Source organism: Sorex araneus, chromosome 2 (assembly GCF_027595985.1).
Source record: "Sorex araneus isolate mSorAra2 chromosome 2, mSorAra2.pri, whole genome shotgun sequence".
NCBI lineage: Eukaryota > Metazoa > Chordata > Mammalia > Eulipotyphla > Soricidae > Sorex > Sorex araneus.
Window position 1 is genome coordinate 25,918,854 of NC_073303.1, and position 12,674 is coordinate 25,931,527.

The 12,674-nt window shown below is 60.2% G+C and overlaps 1 protein-coding gene across 3 annotated transcripts in view; it reads right to left on the bottom strand.

The window, feature by feature from the left end:
- ZNF76 (zinc finger protein 76) overlaps window positions 1-12,674 on the bottom strand; it is a 32,141-nt gene that overhangs the window by 3,254 nt on the left and 16,213 nt on the right. For all 3 annotated transcript variants that reach the window (XR_008628542.1, XM_055126900.1, XM_055126899.1), the window contains exons 2-9: window positions 8,358-8,526; window positions 4,285-4,365; window positions 4,084-4,161; window positions 3,211-3,410; window positions 1,283-1,399; window positions 1,099-1,174; window positions 688-813; window positions 408-587 (exon numbers count right to left, since the gene is read on the bottom strand). Coding sequence is in view for 2 of the 3 variants with exons in the window: in XM_055126900.1 (XP_054982875.1) it covers window positions 408-587; window positions 688-813; window positions 1,099-1,174; window positions 1,283-1,399; window positions 3,211-3,410; window positions 4,084-4,161; window positions 4,285-4,365; window positions 8,358-8,430 (931 nt within the window). In the remaining variant the exon portion in view is untranslated. The remainder of the gene's footprint in view (window positions 1-407; window positions 588-687; window positions 814-1,098; window positions 1,175-1,282; window positions 1,400-3,210; window positions 3,411-4,083; window positions 4,162-4,284; window positions 4,366-8,357; window positions 8,527-12,674) is intronic.

The window sequence follows — 12,674 nt, forward strand, 5'->3', positions numbered from 1 at the left end:
GGAGCCCGGCCCCTGGTGTGGGGGAGGCCGAGCTGGCGGCGGGGGCAGCTGCCGGGTGAGGTTGGAACCGCAGAGGCAGAAGCCCGGGCTGGTGGGTGTCGAGTCGGGAACTGGGGCGGGCGCGGCTGAGATGGGACCCACGGAGCCGTGAGGACGGTGGGGGGAGGCGAGGGGCTGCAGGGGACCTTCCGTTCCGTTCCTCCCCGGCTGGCCTCAGCCCGGCTCTAGCGGGAGCTCAGCAGAAAGGGGCGCGCGCTCAGGGCGGTGGGGAGCCGGGCGTGGCCGTGGACACGGGTGGCAGCCCCCGTCAACTGCACGGGAGACTGGCAATATGGGGAGCTGCTGGTGGGACGAGTCTGGCTGCGGGGGGCCGCAGAGGGGCGGTCCTGGCATGCCCGCGGGCCCACCTGTGTGGATGCGCACGTGGTTCTTGTAGTTGGTGGCGCTGGTGAAGCCGCGGCCGCAGTGCGGCTCGGGGCAGGTGTAGGGCCGCTCGCCCGTGTGGGTGCGCACATGGACCTTGCGGATGTTGGACGTGGTGAAGGAGCGGCCGCAGCCCTCGAAGGGGCACCGGAAGGGGCGTTCCCCTGCGGAGACGGGTGCGGAGGGAACAGTGGCGCCTGGGGCCCGCCCGGCGGGGGCGGGGGCGGGGCGGGCGCGGGGCGCGGCGGCGAGCGCCGGGCTCACCCGTGTGCGTGCGCACGTGCTTCTGCAGGTCCCCCGAGGTCTTGAAGGCCTTGCTGCACAGCTCCTCCGGGCACTTGTACGGCTTCTCCCCGGTGTGCGTGCGCACGTGGCTCTTGAGCCCGTAGCCTGGCCGAGTCGGGCAGGGGTGAGGGCAGCACTCGGGAGAGCTGTCATCCTGCCTCTCCTCTACCTGCCCCAGGGCCCCGCCTCGGGGGATGGTGTCTGCCCTGGCCTCGCAGTGCCCAGGCTGCGCTCAGGGGCTGGAGTGCGGAGCGAGAGGGAAGCTGGGGAAACCCGTGGCCAGGCACCCCTGGACGCCACTCACTTGGCGGCAGAGTCCCCACCCCCGCCCCACGTGCTGCAGGGAGGCGGCCTGGCTTGCCGGGGCCTCGGTTCCCCGGTGGCAGTTACCTGTGGCGAAGGCCTTTCCGCAGCTGGGGAAGTCACACCTGTATGGCCGGTCGCCGGTGTGGGCACGCTCGTGTACCTGGGGGACAGGCAGCCACTGCACGGTCAGTGGTAGGATGGGCGCCAGCCTCCCCGCACCCACGGCGGCGGGGCCCAGGCAGCAGGGCGGGGCAGGTGCCCGGCTCACCTTCAGGTGATGCGCCGTGGTGTAGAGGCGCCCGCAGCCCTTGTAGCCGCAGCGAAACGCCCGGTCCCCGACCTGCTGCGCCTTGCCGTTAGGGGGCGCCTCGCTGTCCTGCAGAACCTGGGGGAGAAGGGCACAGACCCGATAACAAGCTTGCCCTGCCCGGGTGGGGGGCGGGGCGGTGTGGGGAGGGGGGAGAGGAGAGGGGGGGAGACACACACAGGGCAAGCTGAGAAGTCAGAGCAGTTGATGCACGGCAGGGGGTGGGGTGGGGATGGGGGAAACAGACACTGCAGGAGGGTCAGGGCTGGCTCTGAGGACAGTGGGAGGCAGTGGCTGCTCACAGGAGCTGTGACCCAGAGCAGAAAGGCCATGTCCAGGGTGTGCGTGTGGGGGGGTGGGGAGTGCTGCCCCCCACCCCAGCTAGGCTGAGAGCCCTCCAGGAGGCCACAATCCCAGAGGCTGCCCCCATGGGAGGAGCCCGACCCCCAGGGGCCTGAGCTTGGGAAGATGGCGGGGAGAGGGTCTGCTCTGGGAGGTGTCACCCAGGGTCACCGAGGGGCAGGGCCGCGGGCGCCCAACTCAGCTCTGGCCCGGCTACCTGGACGGTCCTCCCCACGCCAGCCCCCGGGAAGGGACAGAGTCTCACTGGGTCTGTCCCCGGGGCTCTCCTGATCTTTGTTCCCGGGACACTCTGGCCTTTCTGAAACAGACCTCTGGAAGTCTGTCTGGTGGCAGGGAACCAAAGAGTCAGGTCCTGGCCAGGGAGGTGGCTGAAAGGCCGGGGGTGCCTGGTCACTGCCGGCCGTGTGCCTCCTCCCCGCACCCCCATAGAGGAAGGCGAGAATCTGGCTATCTGGTCTGCCCCCAGGGCTCCAGCCAGGGGTCAAGGAACCGCACAGTTCCCTGGCACGGGAGCAGCTGGTGGGTGAGGGGGTCACAGATCTGCTCAGCGGGTTCACCCCTCAAATGTTCAGATTCCGCCCCCATGCTCCCAAGGGACCGAGGGAATCCTGACACATCAGAGCCAACAGGGCTCTTGTGCCGGGGTCCCACCTTCTGGCTTAGCGGAGGGCAGGGGGGCGGCCCCAGTCAGACTGGGGGGGAAGCCAAGACACACCCCAGTGTCCTTGCATCACTCTGAGCCTCAAATCCAGGGCCTAGTCTTTTGGGGTAGTGTGGACAGGCGTGAGAGGGGCACAGTCTAAAGCAGCCTGCCATCATGCCGGGGAGGTGGGGGTGCAGCAGCAACACAGCGGGGAGGGCGTTTGCCTTGCATGTGGCCGACCCTGGTTTGATCCCTGGCACCTCATATGGTCCCCTGAGCACTCCAGGAGTGATCCTTGAGGGCAGAGTCAGAAGGAAACCTTGAGCACTGCCGGGTATGACTCAAAAAAGAAAACCAAGAAAAGCCACGGCCCAGTCTGGGGCAAGTCAGTGCTCCGGGGAGGCCCTTGGGTGCAGCCCGAGGTTCCAGCAGGAGGGAGGGACGCAGACCAAAGGCTCTCAGATCCTGCCGCCGTCCCCTGCAGGCAGGGCTCAGGCAGGGCTCCAGCAGAGGCTCGGCGGGACGCCCAGATCTCAGCAACAGGCTCGGCTGTCCCGCAGTCCCCGCCCGGCCGTCCCTGGCCACTGAGGTGACTTTCCCGGATGACTGAGTGCGGCGCACAGCAGAAATAGACCCGGGACCGCCCGGCCCCGGAGCCCCGAGACGCTGGTCGGGGTCATCGGCATCTCAGATGTCTCAGAAAAGCACAGGGCAGCGTTTCTGCAGCCCAGGGAGCCGGGCCACAGCTGTCCCTGTCCCTTACAGCAGCCGGCCCTCCGCAGACGTGGCACCAACAAGACGGGGCACACACAGCTCTCAGCGGGTGGGAGAGGCCGGGCCGCGGGCTTGCAGGAGGCCCAGCGCGTCAGCCCTGTGCGCTCACCTTGCTGGCATACTGCTCCAGGGCCACCACAGTGTCCGCACCAAAGCCCTCCTCGTCCTCCGCGGCCAGGTCCTCCAGGCCCACCTCTGTCTGCACGGCCAGGATGGTGCCATCGGCCGGCACGGCCACGGGGTGGTGGATGTAGGCCGTGGAGCCGTCCTCCAGCTGGACAGCTTCCAGGGTGCTGGGGTCGAAGCCCTCTGGGGTACACGGGGTCAAGTCTGGATGCTGCCTCCGGGCAGGCCGACAATCTGTCCCAGGGGAGCCCCCAAGCTGCTGCCCCCCCAGACCCCCAATCTCCCCAGGCGGCATCTTTGGGGGATCAGGGCCGGATGCCCATGGACAAGCTCTTCAATGGCCTCATCGATCCAACTGTGAGAGGCCGGAGCCATAGTACAGCGGGAGGGCACAGTTTGCCTGGCACGTGGCTGACCCAGGTTCGATCCCTGGAACCCCAATCCCTGGAACCCCATAGGGTCCCCTGAGCACCGTGAGGAGTGATCCATGAGCACGGTCAGCACAGAGCCACCCACCCTGGCCTCTGACCTCGCTCACCCATTCTGCCCACTTTCTTTCCTTTTTTTTTTTTGCTTTTTGGGTCACACCCAGCGATGCTCAAGGGTTCCTCCTGGCTCAGGAATTACTCCTGGCAGTGCTCAGGGGACCGTATGGGATGCTGGGAATTGAACTCGGGTTGGCCACATGCAAGGCAAATGCCCTACCCGCTGTGCTATCGCTCCAGCCCATCTGCCCAATTTCTGGCCCAGGCAAGGTGGGCAAGGCCGCGAATCTGGGAGAGTTCCCCCGTGTGCTACTGCTCCCCGAGGTGCATCAGCCTGTCTCCCCCGCCCCCGCTGTGGTGGCGGGGCCCACCTTTGGGGGTGCGGTGTATGTAGGCCATGCTGCCGTCTTCCAGCTGGACAGGCTGCCCATCTTCGAAGGAAAGAGCTTCTGCAACGAGAGCGACGCCCGCCTTTCTCTCGGGCCTGTGCCGGGGCCGGGGTCCTGAGGAGCGGCCGCCTGGCCTCCCCTCCGCCGCCGCCACGTGGCTGGGGTGTCCCGGCCCACCCTCACCTTTCTGCACAGTCACTTGGTGGATGTACGCGGTGGTCCCGTCCTCCAGCTGGATCACTTGTCCTTCGAGCAGTTTGTCTCCTGTGTAGGTGGAAACGGAGAGACAGGGCAGGGGCTTGGGGTGCTGGAGGCAAAGTCTGTGTGTCTGAACGCAGGGGGCCTCTCCTCCTCACCTCCCCCCTGCCTCAGATCCTGCACGAGACGCCCTAAGCCTCCCAGATTCCCTTCCAACCACCACCAGGAAGTGCACCCACCCCCACTCCCCTGCCCCCCACTCCAGCTCAGCCGGGACTCCCCGCTGAACCCGGGAGCAGACACCAAACTAGCCGGCGAACCACAAGAGCTGAGGCCTGCTGAGCCCCCGGTGGGTCAGAAATGGCCTCAACTGGGGCTGGAGTGATAGCTCAGCAGGTAGGGTGTTTGCCTTGCACGCGGCTGACCTGGGTTCAATTCCCAGCATCCTATATGGTTCCCTGAGCACTGCCAGGAGTAATTCATGAGTGGGAAGGAAGGAAGGAAGGAAGGAAGGAAGGAAGGAAGGAAGGAAGGAAGGAAGGAAGGAAGGAAGGAAGGAAGGAAGGAAGGAAGGAAGGAAGGGCCACAACTAGACAGACACGTTTCCCCTCAAGTCTCACTGCCATGGCAACATGCACAGGTTAGAAACTCAGGACTCTGCAGCCAGTGGGGTCCCTGGGCTTCAGTCCCAGCCTTGGGGTCTGCGCTGGCATGGCTCACCCTCCCTTACGGAACCTCTCTGGGCCCTGGTTTCCTTTCTGAGAAAGAAAGAAAGAAAGAAAGAAAGAGAGAGAGAGAGAGAGAGAGAGGGAGGGAGGGAGGGAGGGAGGGAGGGAGGGAGGGAGGGAGGAAGGAAGGAAGGAAGGAAGGAAGGAAGGAAGGAAGGAAGGAAGGAAGGAAGATCTTTTGGGGCTGGACAGACACTACAGTGGGCAAGGCTGCCTTACACACAGTCAACATGGGTTTGACCCCCAGCACCGCATACTTTTTTTGTTTGACCCCCAAGCACCACCAGGGATGAAACCCTGAGCACAAGTCCTGAGTCCCGCTGGGTGTGGCTCCCAAAGCAAACTTATCTTCTCGGGTGGAGAGGTAGCTCAGAGAGCTGACAGGAGGCGGGGTTCAGCCCCTGGCACGCCAGGGTCCCCTGAGCACGACTAGGGGAGAGTTTCAGAGAGGGTCCAGGACCCTGGACAACTCTGGGTGTGCCCCAAACAGATGATTTTCATTTTATCTTCCCCCATCGCCTTACTTTATGAGTCTCTTTATTTTCTACATAAAGCTATTTACTTTAAATTATCTTCCTGAGGCTAGACAGTACAGAGGTGAGGCGTTTGCTCACGCTGGGTCACTCCCCAGCACTGCCAGGAGTCACTCCTATTCTTTAGTCTAAGAATAAGGATATAAAATGTAGCAAGAAGTCTTGGCTTGAGGCTGACACAAAACACTAGAGATCAGATGCAGGGGCTACGAGACCACACGGTGTGGCGTCTGCTGGGAGGGAAAGAAGTGAGACAAACCTGCAGGCAGAGCAAGAGCACAGTGGGGAGGGGCTGGAGCAATAGCACAGCGGGTAGGGCGTTTGCCTTGCACGAAGCCGACCTGGGTTCGATTCCCAGCATCCCGTATGGTCCCCTGAGCACTGCCAGGGGTAATTCCTGAGTGCAGAGCCAGGAGTAACCCTGTGCATCGCCGGGTATGACCCAAAAAAGAAAGAAAGAAAGAAAAGCACAGTGGGGAGGGCTTTGCCTTGCATGTAGCTGGTCCGGGATCGATCCCCAGCATCCCATATGGTGCCCCATGCACTGCCAGGGGTAATTCCTGAGAGCAGAGCCAGGAGTAACCGTTGAGCACCACCAGGTATGGCCCCAAAAAGGAGGAAAAAATAAACAACCTGAACAACAACAAAAAAACCTTGGATAAGCCTTGCTTTAATACAACTAATGCACTAATTAGGAATAGTTATATACACAGATATAAAGAAAAAACAATCACTTCATTAGTCCCCTGAAATGTACAACCGCAATTACTTCTTCTTTTTTTTTTTTTTTTTTTGCTTTTTGGGTCACACCCGGTGATGCACAGGGGTTACTCCTGGCTCTGCACTCAGGAATTACTCCCTGGCAGTGCTCAGGGGACTATATATGGGATGCTGGGAATCAAATCTGGGTCAGTGGCGTGCAAGGCAAACGCCCTACCCGCTGTGCTATTTCTCCAGCCCCGCAATTACTTCTAGAGTGGAACGAAGAGAGGCTGTTACCAGTATCCAGGGGTCATGCCTGAGCACTGTCCCTGAGCACTGCTGGTACTGTCCTCCCCCTCCTCCCAAAATAACAAGCAAACAAAAATTTTTCTATCTTTTTCATTTGTGTTAGGGTTAAATGGTTAGAACTAGCAAACAGAAAACCTTTGGAACAGTGCCTGATATTGGTCAGCCCTGAGTAGACCTTAGTATAATATGTATAATACGCCCAAACTGCAGTGAGGGAGGGATTGGAACTCTCAAATTTGGGGGTCTTTTTGGGCCACACCTAACAGTGCTCAGGGTTTAATCCTGGCTCTGCTCCCAGGAATCACTCCTGATGGCACTTGGGGGCCATATGGAGTGCCAGGGAGGGGACCCTGGTCAGCCGCAGGCAAGGCGAGTGCCCTCCCAGCTGTGTTATGGGTCTAGCCCCCATTTTAGTATTTTTTAGTATTTTTATTTTTCAGCATTTAACCCCATGTTTATGTGGGTCCATCTCAAGCAGTGTTTGGGACATACTTAAACTGCAGAATTAATTGCTGCTTATTTATAATTAGGATTGAGCATGTGCCCTGTGTTTTTACTTCTGGTAATGCTGGTGGGAACTTCAGTACAGTCCATAACACTCAGGGGACTCTCTGGAACTAGAGGTGGATCTTGTACATGTAGGTATCAGTAGACAGGCTGGTTTTGATTTTCTTTTTTGTTTGGATCACACCCGGTGATGCTCAGGGGTTACTCCTGGCTCTGCACTCAGGAATCACCCCTGGCGGTGCTCGGGGGACCATATGGGATGCTGGGAATCGAACCCAGGTCGGCCGCGTGCAAGGCAAACGCTCAACCCGCTGTGCTATCACTCCAGCCCCTGGTTTTGATTTTTGTTTTTTTTGTTTTGTTTTGTTTTGTTTTTGGGTTTTTTTTGACCACACCCAGCTGTGCTCAGGGGTTACTCCTGGTGGCTCTGCACTCATGAGTCACTCCTGTGTGGCCACATGGGAAGCCAGGGATTGCACCCAGGTCAGGTGTGTGCAAGGCAAGTGCCCTACCCACTGTATTATTGCTCCGGCCCTTTAAGTGACAAAACTTGCTTAAATTAAAATGGTTCTTTTAGGCCACAGCTGGCAGTGGTGTGTGTGTGAGGGGAGAGGGGGGAATTGGTGCTGCCAGAGATCAAACCCAGGTCTCATGCATGGTGCATGTAAGGCGCACACACGTTCCCCCTGAGCCACATCCCTGGCCTGCTGCGGCTCAAACCTGAATCACGATGAACTGCTTCTTGAGAGCAACGAGCGCTATGACCCTGGGCAGGGAGGGAGGGAGGAAGGGAGGGAGGGAGGAAGAAGGGAGGAAGGGAGGAAGAAGGGAGGAAGTGAGGGAGGGAGGAAGGGAGGAAGAAGGGAGGAAGGGAAGAAGAAGGGAGGAGGTGAGGGAGGGAGGAAGGGAGGAAGAAGGGAGGAAGTGAGGGAGGGAGGAAGGGAGGAAGAAGGGAAGAAGGGAAGAAGAAGGGAGGAGGTGAGGGAGGGAGGAAGGGAAGAAGGGAGGAAGTGAGGGAGGGAGGAAGGGAGGAAGAAGGGAGGAAGGGAGGAAGAAGGGAGGAAGGGAGGAAGGACTGAGCCCTAGCCAGTGACACCTTCATTCTTTCTGGAAGTACTGACCACCAACTACACGAAGCCCGTGAGAGGCTCCGGCTCCTGCTGCTAAGCCGGACTATCCACGCCGGGCCCGGGTGAGGTCCAAGCCCGTGCTCCCTCGTCCCCGGGCGCCCGTGGGTGGGGGCTGCGGTGAGCGGGCCTGGGCTGGCACACGGACTCACCTTTGACAGCCTGCTGGACGTAGGCCGTCGTCCCGTCGCTGAGGGTCACCGTCTGCAGGCCCAGGCTGTCCATGGCCCGCCGTCGCCTGCGCACTCGGACATGAAGCTGGCTTCTGGCCAGCACCGGGAGCCACGGCCGAGGACAGGGGTGGCCTTCGGGGTCACAGATCTGAGGAGACAGATGAGGTCACATTAGGTGCTTGCAGCTTCGTCTAGCTGCCGGGACACCTGGGGCAGAGTGACGGCAGGCGGTGGGGCGGGAAGAGACGGGCAGGGCCTCGGGTCTGGGCCCAACACCGAAAAAACTAGGGGAAAAAAAAAGGACAAATTCTCCAAAGTCAAGAACCTGTTGTTTTTGACCAAAAGGGTTCAAGAGACATGCTTTTGGGGGTGGGGTGTCTCCCAAGCAGAGATCATGGCCCAGGGGCCTCCCCTGACCGTTTCTTTTTCTTTCTTTTTTGCTTTTTGGGTCACACCTGGCGATGCACAGGGGTTACTCCCGGCTCTGCACTCAGGAATTACTCCTGGCGGTTCTCAGGGATATGGGATGCTGGGAATCGAACCCAGGTCAGCCGCGTGCAAGACAAACGCCCTACCCGCTGTGCTATCGCTCCGGCCCCTCTCCTGACCATTTCTGATGGGGCTTGAGCTGCACAGTGCGGGGGGCCACCACCAGGGCCACGGCGGTGGTGCTCAGGGGACCGTGCTGGCCCCAACCCATAGTCTCTACCTCCACGTTGGCCCCAGCTGGCTACCTCCTCAGGCTCCTGAGCACGTGCATTTAGCACCCTAACAGGCTGGAGAGCTCCGTGGGCTCGAACACACACTCTAGAAGCTGACCAGCGCCCAACACCACACAAATGGCCCCGTCAAGCACATGGCAGCTAAGAGGCTCGCTTGGCATGGCTCCTGGCTCACTGCGGGCCCCCCCCCAGCCCTCGTGTGCAGGCGACTCACAGGTCCCTCAGGTGTGAGCAGAGACTTGCTGGAGCCTCCCTGCTGACCGCTGACCGCGGCGGCCACTGCAGCCCTGGCTGTGCTCACGCAGGTGCCCAGGGAGAAGCCGGCTGTGGGTTGGCCTGGTTCCCTCTCCAGGTCAGGGCTTGCCCCCGGCAGGGCTCGTGGGCACCCTGAGCTGGAAACGGGCAGCGGGCACTCCGGCAGCCCCGAGGGCTGAGGGCCTCTGGGCCCTGAGCCGGGCCCTGGAGTGCCTGTCACTGCAGCTGTGGAGCGGGCCACGCCAGAGGGATCTGCATGCAGCGAATCATTTGCAGTTCAACAGAGCCACCATTTATCCTTCTTACATCATCAGCCGAGGGAAGGGAGGGGGTACGGCTGCAGGCAGGCAGAGGGAGCTCAGGCCGCTGGCCTCGGGGGCCGCTCAGGACTGACTATGCGGCCCAGGGTCCTAGCTGGAAGTGACTGAACCCTGAGGAAGGGAGGCGGTGAGATGTCCCCAGCAGTGCCTGCGGGCCCAGGGGCCACTCCCGGCGATACTTGGGCCGGGTGTGTGGGTCTGTGGCGTGTGTCACGTGGGGATGTGTCACTATTCAGGCCTGGTGGTGCCGGAGGCCACGAGGGACGTGCCCAGCAGAGCTGCGGGGGTGTCTGTGGGCCGGGGATGCAAGTCAGGGCCGTGTGCGTGCAAGGCATGAGCTCCAGTCCTTTCAGTGGCAACCCCCCTCTCGCCCCTGAAACACTCTTTGGTGTGTGAGTTGTGCATTTTTTTCTTCTTGGAAGAAGAGGGCGCTTCATGCTGGAAAAGGACCCCTGGGGGAGGGGCAATGGGGACAGCTGACCCTGAATATCATCTCCCAGAGGCTCTATGGGCCTCAGGGATGTTCCCTTCCCGGCCCTCTTGGTCTGCTCCACGAGCCTCAACTTGTTATTGCGGGGATTCGGGTGCCAGTGCTCGGGGGCCTCACGGTGCGGGGGGATCGAACCCAGGCCCTCACATGCGCACAGACGGTGCTCCACCACCTGAGCCTCTTTGATTATCTCAAGGAGGGAGAGAAATTATTTTGGTGACCTGCTTTTGGGAGGCAGCACGTGTTCGAAACAAGGGGACACACGTACACACACACACACACACACACAACTTAGGTACGAAGACAAAACTAGGATCATAAAACCTCCAACTGAGAGAGGTGGGCCCTGGTTTTCTGGTTTGTTTTGGGGGCCACACCCAGTGGTGCTCAGGGGTTACTCCTGGCTCTGCACTCAGGAATCATTCCTGGACCAAATGGGATGCTGGAATCGAACCCGGGTTGACTGCGTGCGAGGCAAGTGCTGTGCCCGCTGTATTACCACTCTGGTTGCCTTTTTTTTTTTTCTTTTTTGCTTTGTAGGTCGCACCTGGCGACACTCAGGGGTTATTCCTTGGCTCTGTACTCAAGAATCACTCCTGGCGGTGCTCCTGAGATACGGGACGCTGGAATCGAACCAGAGTCGGCTGTGTCCAAGGCAAAGGCCCTACCCGCCGAACTGTTGCTCTAGCCCCTGGCCTGCATCTTCACCAGTCATTTGTTTCACTTCTTTCCAGGTCCTTTGTTTCACCTTGATGGTGGCTCTGCGAAGCAGGAATGCGACCCGGAGGTGGCTGGGGCTGGAGTGCCGGGCCGTGTCCCTGCAGCTAGCCGAGCACCGGGCCCCCGGCTCCCAGGGTCTGCGACACCCCCCCCCCCTTCCGTCGCTCCACCAGGACACGCTGTCTGCACCCGAAATGCTGAGATGCTGGTGGCTTAACACGCCCATCCCACCCACTGCAGCTTAAACTCGCGCCTTCTTGGCCTGATGACAGTGGGAAGAGGGAAAAGCCAGCAGCAGCCGCCCCCAGAACACGCTCCTCACTCAAAGAAAGCCCACCCGTATTCTGTTACAGGTCCTCATGTCAAGCTAATGCCCCAACCCGTTCGATTCTCTTCCTTCGGCCTCATAATGCAGCCCTTCTGGCGGGCGGGGGGGGCGGGGGTTGTGGTCCGGGCCACACCCGGAGGTTCTCAGGTGTTATTCCTGGCTTGGAACTCGGGAAGTCCTTCCGCTATGCTTGGGGGAGGGAGCCGTGGAAACAGGGAGGGAGTCACTGCAGGAAAGCCTTGTACTCAGCCCTCTGAGTTATTTTCCCAACCCCAGATTCTTCTCTCTTTCTTTTCTAAGAAATTCATCTTGCCCTCAGTGGCAGAGCGCCTGCCTGTCTTGCATGGGTGAGGAGGCACTGGGTTTGATTCCCGACACCACCCAGAGAAAGAACACATAATCCGTTCTTGCTCTCTTCCTTTCCCACTGTCTGACGCTGCCGGAAGAAGCATGTACTTCAGGGCCCCACGCATGCACACAGGGTGGGGACCGACAGCTCTTCCTGTCCCTGTCCGGGTGGGAAATGCTGGAGGTCCCTGAATCCTCCTGTGCCGAGCAAAGGCTGAACAGGTGCCCGTGACGGCCCCAGGTGCTGGCTCTGAGCTGCGGCCCACACCTCCGCCACCATCACCACAGATTCTCAGAATGAATCACTATCTCTTCTGAAAGTGGCGGGGGGTGGGGGGGCTGGAGCGATAGCACAGCGGGTAGGGCATTTGCCTTGCACACAGTCAGCCCGGGTTCTATTCCCAGCATCCCATATAGTCCCCCGAGCACCGCCAGGAGTAATTCCTGAGTGCATGAGCCAGGAGTAACCCCTGTGCATCACTGGGTGTGACGCAAAAAGCAATAAATAAATAAATAAAATGGGGGGTGGGGGGGGACAGGGTAGTGGCTGGCCCTCTGTGGAGGTACAGTGACCTGTTTCCCCAAAGACCCACTGGAGGCAGATACAGAGACAGACTGAGCCGGGGCAAAGCACGGGAGCCATAGGCCAGCGGGGGAAGGGCTTGCCTGCCTGAGGCCCACCCGGGTTCCATCCCTGAAACTCCACAGGGTCCCTCCAATACCACCAGGGGTGACCCCTGAGAGCAGAGCCAGGAGTAAACCCTGAGTACCATCTCCCCACCTCAAAATAACCAAAGAAACAGGGCAAAAGATAGGGTCAAAAGGAGCGGCTCCCAGGACTAGCAACATTGTTGCCTCGGGCAGGTAAATACCTTCACAGATACAGAGTAGATCAATGAGGATCTTAAAGCGCAAGCAAAGATAAGATTAGGGACAGAACTTGCAGGAAGGCTTTTGTCTCCCTCCCTCCTTCCTTGTTTTTGGGGCAGTCAGCAGTGATCAAGGGACTGTGTGCTACTGGGCACTGACCCCGGGACTCCCACATGCAAAGTCGGCCCTTAGCCCCGCCAAGTGCACTCCAGGCTTAGGAAGGTCTCTGGATGTTTAGGGTTT